This window comes from Schistocerca serialis, chromosome 4 (assembly GCF_023864345.2).
Source record: "Schistocerca serialis cubense isolate TAMUIC-IGC-003099 chromosome 4, iqSchSeri2.2, whole genome shotgun sequence".
In the NCBI taxonomy this organism is placed as follows: domain Eukaryota; kingdom Metazoa; phylum Arthropoda; class Insecta; order Orthoptera; family Acrididae; genus Schistocerca; species Schistocerca serialis.
The window spans coordinates 768,891,313-768,904,729 of NC_064641.1; the positions used below are offsets into that span (position 1 = coordinate 768,891,313).

At 49.8% G+C, this 13,417-nt stretch overlaps 1 protein-coding gene across 2 annotated transcripts in view; it reads left to right on the forward strand.

The window, feature by feature from the left end:
* The window catches only part of LOC126473321 (mycosubtilin synthase subunit C), a 146,012-nt gene that overhangs the window by 87,997 nt on the left and 44,598 nt on the right, over positions 1-13,417 (forward strand). For both annotated transcript variants that reach the window (XM_050100306.1, XM_050100305.1), the window contains exon 3: positions 11,043-11,364. In XM_050100306.1, coding sequence (XP_049956263.1) covers positions 11,043-11,364 — 322 coding nt within the window. The remainder of the gene's footprint in view (positions 1-11,042; positions 11,365-13,417) is intronic.

The window sequence follows — 13,417 nt, forward strand, 5'->3', positions numbered from 1 at the left end:
ACAAAACATAAAAAAAATTCCAGCGTTCCTGGAAAGAGGGAAAATTAAAGAAATTCTCCAAGCACGTCTGACGTTACCTGAATGACATCATTCCAGGATGTTACATTGGGAGAGCAGGAGCAGAAGATGAACTGTGGGTTTACGTAAAAGACCGCGTTTTTACCCCCCTCTGCCTGACACTCTTGAAATCCTGCAACATCGCACTGTTGAAGGTGTGAATTCGATAATGAGAAACCAGCTGCTTTGTGTGGGGACAGGAAATGAGCCATAGTTTTGATATTTGTCGTGTAACACACATGGTGCTCACATTGAATGCATAAAAATTACAACTTTTCTCTTTCCAGGTATTTAGGAACTGTTTCTATATTTTAGTTCGGAAGCAATAAATGTTCGAAATTTATTCCTTCTTCTTGGATATCCCTGTACATTAGTACCAACACAGTACTGATTTTTTAATATTTTGTGAAAGTTCCACCTACGGCTGTCGCAATTGCGCTCTTCGTCTGCTGCATTCTCATCCAGTCGTCGGCTATACTGCACTGGCCAGTTGCTGGTCCTAAGACTGACAGTGGTGCCTAGCAATACATATCGTGCTTTGTAGAACATACTTTTCACGATGATTAAACATAGAATTGTCCCCATTTTTGTCTCGTACCTGCACTGTCATCTGTCTCTTTATCCGACATATCCAAGTAAGCTGATCACGGGTTTGACTTACGAAGTAAATTACCACGGCCAGAATAACCGATCCTATACACTTTCTGCAATTCGTACGTATCCACGTGTACCCATCTTACTGCGGTGGTTCTATGCAACCTATTGGTACACACTTTTCATTTTAGTGACGTGCAGGATCATATGACCGGCAGGCTCTTCCCTATAAAGTGCCCAAAGCGGTCACTGTACTGTTAAAGGGGTGTGTGTGTGGAGGAGGAGGAGGAGGAGGGGGGGGGCGGGTACATAACACTTCGTCCAGTGAACTTATTTGGAAACACAAAACTTGGAATCTGGTAATGCTACTGAAGAGTTTGACAGGACACTGAGGAAACACTTGCGCGCGAGGTCACAAGTTCATTCTTTAGTAAAGCTCATTTGAGTCTTGTGTTAACATTTATTACAGGAAAAATATATCTGCTAACGACTCCCCATGTCTATCAGGAGAGCAGCAGAAAAGGATTGTCTGCGAGGTTCACATATCAACTTCTATAGGATGGACCTATTACACTTCACAAAACAGATTTCGTCACGTTCAAGAAATGTTCAAAACAAACCATTACCTTGCACTTTTAACGCCGAATCAACCGCCTCAGTGATCACAAATGTTCGCACCATCAAGATCGATGGTGAACTCTTCGGGAGTTACAAAACATGCAAGATGTTGAGTTAGGTATCCACTCTTAAAGAATACATATAGAATCCTGTTGGGGTAACGGGGTGAAGAGAACTGATGGAATGTCGTGGAATGCAGTGAATGAGGAACAGTTCGTCGTGGAGCTTATCGTGAAACTAGATACCCTTTAAGACATAGCTGTAGATAGTGCGATAATATTTTATAGGCATGGAAAAACAAACATCCAGAGGATAAACTGGTGCAATGGTTCCAGGTGGTATGAACTGCAATGTCACACACTTTACAGGACGTATAGTTTGCTATAAAGGAGCAAGATTTTTACATACCGTCCAGGAACCAAGCACAAGCAACTTATTTTGACCAGCTACTGCCCAAAACCAATGATCGTACCATATCTGTAGTTCTACTGCACCCATTTTATCACTCTTGGTTGCAGTGACGTTAATGTGCCCCACTGCCCTTGCAAGATCACGTACACGAGCAGGAATCGTAGAGGGCAAAGCACCTCCAACATCCTGCGGGACTCCCCCTGCGGGTTCGGGGTAAGAATAGGCCCGAGGTATTCCTGCCTGTCGTAAGAGGCGACTAAAAGGAGTTTCAACCATTTCGGCCTTCCATGTAATGGTCCCCCTTGGGGTTTGACCTCCATTTTGCAAAATTCTAAAGAAGTACGAGCCTTTTGGGGAAGGACACCATATGTGGTGTATCACTGGTCCTCCGTGCACTAAGACCTTGGCACTCAGCATTGTAACAGCGTTGTAACCATACCCACTATTCCTCAAATTGGGCCTAAACGCCTGATGGGTTGTCAAAGTTACGCCCATAGTGCGTCCCCATCTGCACCTACGATCATGATGGACTTCCCATGGCACCCGAAATCCAGCACGGTAGCCAGCCCGTTGTGGTGGGGTCGTCATGTACCCTCTAGGTTGTAGCCCCCTGACAACACAGGGATCGTACTGCCGATACCTGAGCTGCACCCTCCCCACGTCGGCCAAGGAGTAGATGCTCATCTCCTTGGGGCATCAGGACTCCCGGCAACGGTCATCCTGCCAGGTGGCCCTTGCTGAGGCTGGGTGGCGCGTGTGGGGAGAGCCCCTGGTCGGAGTGGGTGGTATCGGGGCGGACGTTTCACAGATGAAACGTCAACACGTATCAGGTCGCTCTGCGGCCGAGTCTTTCAAAAGGAAAGATACTGTCTCTGGTTCTGGTTCTCCTGCCCTTTCCCCCTTGGCCACTCCCTGGGAGGAGGGACAGGCCCGCCGGCTTGGGGCGAAGTACTTCCCCCACTATTTGGTCTGTTCTCGAACCGATGGGGGGACGTTCGCCACCTCCAAGCCCATGTTCTTTGTTCAGCACATCGAGGACATCTTCGGGGAAATTGAGGCTCTCAGTAAGATGCGTTCGGGGTCCGTTCTTATAAAGACCACCTCCGCCGCACAGTCGGCGGCGCTCCAAGCTTGCGACCGACTAGGGGACATCCCACTGTCCATTGTCCTGCATCTGGCACTGATTAGGACGCAGGGGGTTATTTTTCATCGGGACCTCCTGCTGCAATCTGATAAGGAGCTCAGGGCCAACCTGGAGCGCCGAGGTGTGCATTTCGTCCGGCGAGTCCAGCGCGACCCCAAAGACCGTCGCATTGACACCGGGGTCTTTATCCTCGCCTTCGAGGGGGACGTTCTCCCAGAGAAGGTAAAGGTGATGTGCTACCGGTGCGACGTGCGACCTTACATCCCGCCTCCTGTGTGCTGTTTTCGGTGTTTGTGCTTGGGGCACATGTCGTCACGGTGTGAGGCTGAGCCCCTTTGTGGCGATTGTGGACGTCCTCTTCGTGAGGAACATACATGCACCCCACCACCTCGGTGTGTTAATTGTCCTGGCATCCACTCGCCTAGATCCTTAGACTGCCCCGCGTATCAGAAGGAGAAGAAGATTCAAGAACTCAAAACTTTGGATCGTCTCTCTTATTCTGAGGCCAGGAAGAAGTATGACCGCCTCCATCCCGTGCCGTTGACCACTTCGCTTACCTCAGTCATGTCCACTCCTTCCACTGTATCCTCACCCCTATCCTGTCTCCCCTCCACCTCCTCCCCCCATCCGAGGTCTCTGCCTCCGCCTCCCCCCCCCCTCCACGGCCCCCGCCCCCTCTGCCCCAGGGGCCACCCTTCCTCCTCCCCCCCCCCCCGCCGCCCGAGAAGCGATCCTCTTCTCAGGCGTCCAACGGGGAAACGTTCAGGACCCCAGCTTCCGAGGTCCGGCGTTCCAAAACGGACCCCACGCGTGAGGACCTTCTTCGGGTCCAGCCCACCATCCCTGTGCCTCCTCGGGCTTCCAAGAAGGCCTCCAAGAAGTAGTCTCTATCCCCCTCTCCACCCCGGCGCGTTTCGTCTGACGCTCCATCCGTGAGTCGCTGCTCCCGGCTGTCCTCAGTTTCGCTGGGACGCTCTGCTGCCAGGCGCTCAGCTGGCCTCTCGTCGGCAAATGATGCTGCCCCTCTTACACAAGCCGGGACAGTGGCCACAGCTGGCGACGACTCGATGGAACAGGATCCGCCTCCCGCCGGGTGTAGCGTTGTTCCCTCGAAACCTGGCCCTCCGCGGCCGTCGAGGTGACCAACTCTTCCCCAGTCTCGTTCCCCCTCTTTTTTTTACTAGCAATGGCCTTGTTACATGGGAACATAAGAGGTATTCGATCTAATCGGGATGAATTACAACTGCTCCTCCGCCTGCACTGTCCGCTCGTCCTTGGTCTCCAGGAAACCAAGTTGCGCCCGACTGACCGTATTGCCTTTACCCACTATACCTCGGAGCGGTATGACCTCACCCCTGTGGACGGTATCCCAGCTCATGGTGGGGTCATGTTGCTCGTTCGGGACGATGTCTATTACCATCCCATCCCATTGACCACCCCACTCCAAGCAATATCTGTCCGTATTACTCTTTCTGCTTTTACTTTTTCAGTTTGTACCATCTACACTCCATCGTCATCCGCAGTTAGTCGGGCTGACATGATGTACCTACTTGTTCAGCTTCCTCCGCCGTTTTTATTGTTTGGCGACTTCAATGCCCATCATCCCCTTTGGGGCTCTCCTGCATCCTGTCAAAGAGGCTCCCTCTTGGCAGATGTCTTCAACCATCTCAATCTTGTCTGTCTCAATACTGGCGCCCCGACTTTCCTCTCGGACTCTACTCATACCTACTCCCACTTGGACCTCTCGAGCTGTTCTACCACTCTTGACTGTCGGTTCGAGTGGTATGTCCTTTGACACCTATTTGAGCGACCACTTCCCCTGTGTCGTTCGTCTCCTGCACCACACCCCATCCCCACGTCCTTCGAGCTGGAACATACCGAAAGCTGATTGGGGACTTTACTCCTCACTGGCGACCTTTCCGGACCACGATTTTCTCAGTTGTGACAGTCAGGTCGAATACCTCACGGCTGTTATCATCAATGCTGCCGAACGTTCCATTCCTCGTATTACCTCTTCTTCACGTCACGTTTCCGTCCCCTGGTGGAATGAGGCTTGTAGAGACGCTATCCGTGCTCGACGACGTGCTTTACGCACCTTTCGCCGCCATCCTACGTTGGCGAATTGTATTGGATACAAAAGACTCCAAGCGCAATGCCGTAGAGTGATCAAAGACAGCAAAAAAGCTTGTTGGGCCTCTTTCACCAGCTCCTTTAACAGTTTTACTCCCTCTTCTGTCGTTTGGGGTAGCCTGCGCCGGCTTTCTGGCATTAAGGCCCACTCCTCGGTACCTGGCCTGACCTCAGGTAATGAGGTCCTTGTTGATCCTGTGGCTGTCTCCAACGCCTTCGGCCGGTTTCTTGCGGAGGTTTCAAGCTCCGCCCATTACCACCCTGCCTTCCTTCCCAGGAAAGAGGCAGAAGAGGCTCGGCGACCTTCCTTCCACTCGCTGAATCTGGAAACTTATAATGCCCCCTTTACTATGCGGGAACTCGAACGTGCGCTTGCACTGTCCCGGTCCTCTGCTCTGGGGCCGGATGCCATTCACGTTCAGATGTTGGCACACCTTTCTCCAGCGGGCAAAAGCTTCCTTCTTCGTACCGAAGGTCAGGTCCCCATGCGTTGGCGTGACGCCGTCGTTGTTCCTAAACCCAAACCCGGGAAGGATAGACACCTTCCTTCTAGTTACCGCCCCATTTCTCTTACAAGCTGTGTCTGTAAGGTGATGGAGCGCATGGTTAATGCTCCGTTAATCTGGATTCTTGAATCTCGACAGCTACTTACTAATGTCCAATGCGGCTTTCGTCGCCGCCGCTCCGCTGTTGACCACCTTGTGACCTTGTCGACATTCATCATGAACAACGTTTTGCGAAGGCGCCAAACGGTAGCCGTGTTCTTCGATTTGGAGAAGGCTTATGATACCTGTTGGAGAGGAGGTATCCTCCGCACTATGCACAGGTGGGGCCTACGCGGTCGCCTGCCCCTTTTTATTGATTCCTTTTAACGGATCGAAAGTTTAGGGTACGTGTGGGTTCCGTATTGTCAGACGTCTTCCTCCAGGCGAATGCAGTGCCTCAGGGCTCCGTCTTGAGCGTAGCCCTTTTTGCCATCGTGATCAATCCAATTATGGATTGCATTCCACCTAATGTCTCAGGCTCTCTCTTTGTCGATGACTTCGCGATCTACTGCAGTGCCCAGAGAACATGCCTCCTGGAGCGCTGCCTTCAGCGTTGTCTAGACAGCCTATACTCATGGAGCGTGGCAAATGGCTTCCGGTTCTCTGAAGAGAAGACGGTTTGTATCAACTTTTGGCGATATAAAGCGTTCCTTCCGCCATCCTTACGTCTCGGTCCCATTGTTCTCCCATTCGTGGAAACAACTAAGTTTCTAGGGCTCACATTGGACAGGAAACTTTGTTGGTCTCTGCATGTCTCTTATTTGGCGGGCCGTTGTTCACGTTCCCTTAATGTCCTCAGAGTTCTTAGTGGTTCATCTTGGGGAGCGGATCGCACTGTCCTGCTTCGCTTGTATCAGTCCATAGTCCGATCGAAGCTGCATTATGGGAGCTTCGTCTACTCGTCTGCTCGGCCATCCCTCTTACGCCGTCTCAACTCCATCCACCATCGGGGGTTACGTCTTGCGACCGGAGCCTTCTACACTAGTCCTGTCGAGAGTCTTTATGCTGAAGCTGCCGAATTACCATTGACCTACCGGCGCGACGTACTGCTGTGTCGGTATGCCTGCCAGCTGTTGTCAATGCCCGACCACCCCTCTTATCAGTCCTTCTTCGCCGATTCTCTCGACCGTCAGTATGGGTTGTATGTGTCTGCCCTGCTGCCCCCTGGAGTCCGCTTCCGTCGCCTGCTTCGACAATTGGATTTTGCCCTCCCTACCACCTTCAGAGAGGGTGAGAGTCCGACACCACCTTGGCTCCAGGCTCCGGTTCATATTTATCTCGACCTCAGCTCACTCCCGAAGGAGGGTACTCCGGCTGCAGTGTATTGCTCACGGTTTGTCGAACTTCATGCTCGACTTGCCCGTCACACCTTTATTTACACCGATGGCTCCAAAACTGACGGTGTCGGCTGTGCCTTTGTCGTCGGGGCCGCCACCTTTAAATACCGGCTCTTCGACCAATGTTCGAGCTTTACGGCCGAGCTTTTTGCTCTCCATCAGGCCGTTCAGTATACCCGCCGCCACCGCCATTCATCGTATGTACTCTGCTCTGACCCACTCGGTGCTCTTCAGAGCCTTGGAGCTCCCTATCCGGTCCATCCCTTGGTTCAACAGATCCAGCAGTCCCTCCATTCTTTCGCTGATAATGGTTCTCCTGTCAGCTTTCTGTGGGTTCCCGGACATGTAGGAGTGCCTGGAAATGAGGCTGCAGATGCTGCAGCCAAGGCTGCAGTCCTCCTACCTCTGCCAGCCTCCCATTGTGTCCCGTCATCTGTCGCTCGTGGGGTTGTTTGTAAGAGGCTTGTCGTTGTGGTGGGATGCTTGCTCATCCCTCCAAGGAAACAAGCTCCGGGCAGTAAAACCGCTCCCAACTGCTTGGACAACCTCCTCCCAACCATCTCGGCGAGAAGAGGTCCTTCTGAACAGGTTGCGGATTGGGCATTGCCGGTTTAGCCACCGCTACCTGCTCTCCGGTGACCGAGCCCCGCAGTGCCCTTGTGGTGAAGCACTAACAGTGCGCCATGTTTCATTGTCGTGTCCCCGCTTCAGTCAATCTCGTGTTGTCCTGTCCCTGCCATCTACTTTACCGGATATTTTAGCTGATGACACTCGAGCAGCTGCTCGTGTTCTGCGTTTTATAACTTTGACTGCCTTGTCCAAAGACATCTAACTTTTTTACTTATTTTATCTGCATCTTTGTCAGGACTTTCTGGTGTCCCCCCTCCCCTTGAGCTTTACTAGATTCCATGTGCTCTAAAAACTGTGACTGGGCGCTAATGACCTCAGTAGTTGGGCGCCCTTAAACCCCACCAAAAAAAAAAATCCTGCAGGACAGTAAATAACTTCGCAGCGAATTTGCCATCCAACACGGATGACGAACTACACAGCTAGACACCTGTTTAACTATCACTTTCATTTGTTAAACACAGATCGCTGGTGACAATCGCACCAGCATAGTCTGGAATTTTTATCCAAATTCTATTAATCCATCTGCTGCTCCCCCATCGATTTGTTCCTTCTCCCTCTGTCAAACTTCTCTCTCTCTCTCTCTCTCTCTCTCTCTCTCTCTCTCTCTCTCTCTCTCTCTCTCTCTCTCTCATTTTAATAGGATGTTGCTGCTTCTTACACTGCGAAGTAGTATCTGTAAGAAATTAGGTTGAAATCGATCAAGAGATTGGAGTCGTTTATCTGAGCCTTCACCTGGATATGCATGTGCCACATGTAATTCACATATATTTCATACACATTCGTGCCTACCCCCAGGTATCTAGCTCCAGCTACCTTGTGTGTTCAAAGTCTGTTAATTCTCATCGTGCCCCCATAATAGTCAAACCTTTTCACATGAATCACCCGAGTACAAATGACAGCTCCGCCAGTACAGTGCCCTTTTATACATTCAGTACGCGATACTGCAGGCATTTGTATATGTGCATATCTCTAACCCATGACTGCCACATAAGTGAAAAGCCTAAGTTCAAAATGGTTCAAATGGCTCTGAGCACTATGGGACTTAACTTCTGAGGTCATCAGTCCCCTAGACCTTAGAACTACTTAAACCTAACTAACCTAAGGACATCACACACATCCATGCCCGAGGCAGGATTCGAACCTGCGACCTTAGCGGTCGCGCGGTTCCAGACTGTAGCGCCAAGAACCGCTCGGCCACTCCGGCCGGCTGCCCCTTCAAGCTAGACAAGTTTCGTTCTTTGTAGTTTTTTCGTTTGATGCTTATTTCGTGATATATTTGGCCCAGTCACGATCAATGGACCACCCTGTATACAGGGTGTTACAAAAAGGTACGGCCAAACTTTCAGGAAACGTTCCTCACACACAAATAAAGAAAACATGTTATGTGGACATGTGTCCGGAAACGCTTAATTTCCATGTTAGAGCTCATTTTAGTTTCGTCAGTATGTACTGTACTTCCTCGATTCACCGCCAGTTGGCCCAATTGAAGGAAGGTAATGTTGACTTCCGTGCTTGTGTTGACATGCGAGTCATTGCTCTACAGTACTAGCATCAAGCACATCAGTATGTAGCATCAACAGGTTAGTGTTCATCACGAATGTGGTTTTGCAGTCGGTGCAAAGTTTACAAATGCGGAGTTGGCAAATGCCCATTTGATGTATGGATTAGCACGGGGCAATAACCGTGGCGCGGTACGTTTGTATCGAGAGAGATTTCCAGAACGAAGGTGTCCCAACAGGAAGACGTTCGAAGCTGTGATACAATACGCTATTCTCCAGGGCTGCATCAGCGCATCAGGGAGGGTGGATGCATGTATACTCGCTAACGGAGGACATTTTGAACATTTCCTGTAACGAAGTGTTTGAAGTCACGCTGGTACGTTCTGTTGCTGTGTGTTTCCATTCCATGATTAATGTGATTTGAAGAGAAGTAATAAAATGAGTTCTAACATGGAAAGTAAGCGTTTCCGGACACATGTCCACATAACATTTTCTTTCTTTGTGTGTGAGGAATGTTTCCTGAAAGTTTGACGGTACCTTTTTGTAATACCCTGTATATGTACATACATGCATACATACGTTCTATATACGTACGTTATATATATATAGGGTGATTCAAAAAGAATACCACAACTTTAAAAATGTGTATTTAATGAAAGAAACATAATATAACCTTCTGTTATACATCATTACAAAGAGTATTTAAAAAGGTTTTTTTCACTCAAAAACAAGTTCAGAGATGTTCAATATGGCCCCCTCCAGATACTCGAGCAATATCAACCCGATACTCCAACTCGTTCCACACTCTCTGTAGCACATCAGGCGTAACTGTTTGGATAGCTGCTGTTATTTCTCGTTTCAAATCATCAATGGTGGCTGGGAGAGGTGGCCGAAACACCATATCCTTAACATACCCCCATAAGAAAAAATCGCAGGGGGTAAGATCAGGGCTTCTTGGAGGCCAGTGATGAAGTGCTCTGTCACGGGCTGCCTGGCGGCCGATCCATCGCCTCGGGTAGTTGACGTTCAGGTAGTTATGGACAGATAAGTGCCAATGTGATGGCGCTCCATCCTGCTGAAATATGAATTGTTGTGCTTCTTGTTCGAGCTGAGGGAACAGCCAATTCTCTAACATCTCCAGATACTGTAATCCAGTTGCAGTAGCACCTTCGAAGAAAAAGTGACCAAAAACTTTATTGGCTGAAATGGCACAGAAAACGTTCACCTTAGGCGAGTCACGTTCATACTGAATTGTTTCCCGCGGATTCTCAGTGCCCCATATACAGACATTGTGACGGTTGACTTTCCCGTTGGTGTGGAAAGTTGCTTCATCACTAAACACAATCTTCGAAACGAAAGATTCATGTGTTTCCATTTGAGCAAGGATAAAATCACAGAAATCGATTCTTTTCATCTTATCAGCTGCAGACAGTGCTTGAACCAATTTCAGACGATAAGGTTTCATAACTAACCTTTTTCGTAGGACTCTCCATACAGTTGATTGTGGAATTTGCAGCTCTCTGCTAGCTCTGCGAGTCGATTTTCCTGGGCTGCGAACAAATGCTTGCTGGATGCGTGCTACATTTTCATCACTCGTTCTCGGCTGTCCAGAACTTTTCCCTTTGCACAAACACCCATTCTCTGTAAACTGTTTATACCAACGTTTAATACACCACCTATCAGGAGGTTTAACACCATACTTCGTTCGAAATGTACGCTGAACAACTGTCGTCGATTCACTTCTGCCGTACTCAATAACACAAAAAGCTTTCTGTTGAGCGGTCGCCATCTTAGCATCAACTGACGCTGACGCCTAGTCAACAGCGCCTCAAGCGAACAAATGTACAACTAAATGAAACTTTATAGCTCCCTTAATTCGCCGACAGATAGTGCTTAGCTCTGCCTTTTGTCGTTGCAGAGTTTTAAATTCCTAAAGTTGTGGTATTTTTTTTAATCACCCTGTATATATATATATATATATATATTGTGTGTGTGTGTGTACTTTCCATATGCGTACGTGCATGAATGCATTCATATATGAATAAATTTTTATAACATTATGCATCATTGTTGTCAGGTGGCGCTGGTGTGTCCCGGCTCGGTAGAGGATGGTGAGGCGGGCAGTGCGGCGGTGGCGCTGCGCGCTCTGGACGAGGCGGCGTCCCGCGTGGCGCGCGCGCTGGTGCGGCGGGTGCAGGGAGCCACTGTCGCGGGGCCCAACGGCGACGGCGACTGGCTGGTGGCGGTGGACATGCGGCCTCGTGCTGGACTCGTCGTGGCGCTGCTGGCCGCCTGGAAGGCGGGCGCCGCCTACCTGCCGCTGGGGCCCGGCTTCCCCGCCGCGCGAGTCCACCACATCCTGCGTGAGGCGCGGCCCGCCATAGTCATAGCCGACGCCGGTGAGTCTCATACTGACGCACACCAACTGGGACTCGCCACTGTGTTCCTTGAACCACTTCACCACCTTGTGGTACGGGTCATTATCTTGCTGAAAAAGTCACCGCTGTCGCCGGCCGAGGTGGCCGAGCTGTTCTAGGCGCTAGTCTGGACCCGCGCGACCCCTACGTTCGCAGGTTCGAAACCTGCCTCGGGCAAGGGTGTGTGTGATGTCCTTAGGTTAGCTAGGTTTAAGTAGTTCTAAGTTCTATGGGACTGATGACCTCAGAAGTTAAGTCCCATAGTGCTCAGAGCCGAGTCACTGCTGTCGGGAAACATGATCGTCATGAAGTGCGGTGCGTGGTCTGAAACTCCTTGGCCGTCATGGTGCCCTGCACGATCTCCACAAGACACATGGATGCCGACAAGAATGTTTCCCAGGGCACAATGCAGCTACCGCCAGCTAGTCTGTCACACAGTACAGGCGTCAAGGAAGACGACGGATTGACCCCCTCCCATAAGCATGATGAAGAAAGTATCAGGATTCATTAGACCGTGGAATGCTCTGCTACTTTGCCAACGTCCAGTACCAATGCTAGTGTGTTCATTTCAGTCGCAGTTCCCGGTGTTGTACAGTTAATAAAATAGGTAATTGTTGAAAATTGCCTTGAGGGTAGCTCGCACTCGGGAGTACAGTGGTTGCCCTCGGTCTGCCGCCCGCCTTCGCCGTGTGCGTAGTTCCGTTTCTGCTGCGTCTGGAGAAATTTCAGTGTCGGAGCCCGCGCTCTCCTAACAAGGTTAAGTCCCCAGCGTTGGGAAACACTTTATACGGTGATGTAATTTAAGGTCCTTGGAATCACACCCTGCAGCCATTCGCCATGGTGGGCCCACGTTCGCGAGTAATCGACAAAAAATCACGGAATATTTTTTCGTACATTACTCAAAAATGAGACCTTAACCTAAGTCGCCCTACAGACTTGCTTCAAAAAGTCGTTCTCACCGCTGGACAGCTCTCCTTGTAAATTGAAATCGATTTTCAGCTACCATTCGTGGATTTTCTGGTACGGAGAAAACCCACACGGACCAGTACCCTCACGGCTCTAGCTCTCATCACTCGTCACAAATGGAAGGAGTGCTAAACACTTTGCTTCGCAGAGGTCGTGTGACCTCCGACAAAGCCTAAAATGGGAACTGGACCACATCAGGAACGTGTTGCAGAAAAGCAACTGTAGCGACCGCCGGATTTGTCACGCCTTCGAGCAAACGATCACACCACTGCCGATTCCCGATGAAGACCAAGCTAAAAAGATAATCTACATTCCATACGCGGGCAACTTGCCTAGAAAAATCGGTGCAATTTCAATACTACAAAATGTCTAATGTGTCTAACGCCCACTGGCCGAAGAGCAATTGCTCTTTCAAGACAGCAAAAGACGATTTGGGGCTCCGGAAATCTGAGGCATATTACATATCAAGCGAGTGCGGAAATACGTATGTCGGATGACCATTCGCACAGTTGAAGAAAGGCGCACGAAATACAAAAGGCACACAGATCTCCAGCAGTCTACAAAATCGGCAGTTGCTGGAAATTGCCTAGAAACCAACTACAAAATTAAATACAAAAATACGAAAATTCTGCACAGCACAGCCGACTGTTGGTCTTGTGTAGACAACGTCGTCATCGAAATCTGCCTGCCTGAAAACAAGACACGACACACACAAATATAAGCGCCTTGACGGCGTTTAATGACCATTCAGTGCAGACGCCCTCTTCGCCCGAACTCTAGCGGGAAACAGCTTGATGCTGCGAACGAAGACGGTAATGGACAGGAGATGCTACGTATGTTGCGTGCGACAAGTTGGGAATTTGGGATACACGTGAAGCGTCCTCGCATAGCCGAACGGCTTAAGCGACTGCTCACGTAAAGCTGGAAATCAGGATTTGAGTCCTGGTCCGGCACAAATTTTCACTTGTCGCCGTTGAATTTATTTAAATTCCCAATTCCGGCTAAGATTGGAATTTGTTTCTTCATATGTTGGTTATTGTTAACACTAATCAAATACACCACATCCTTT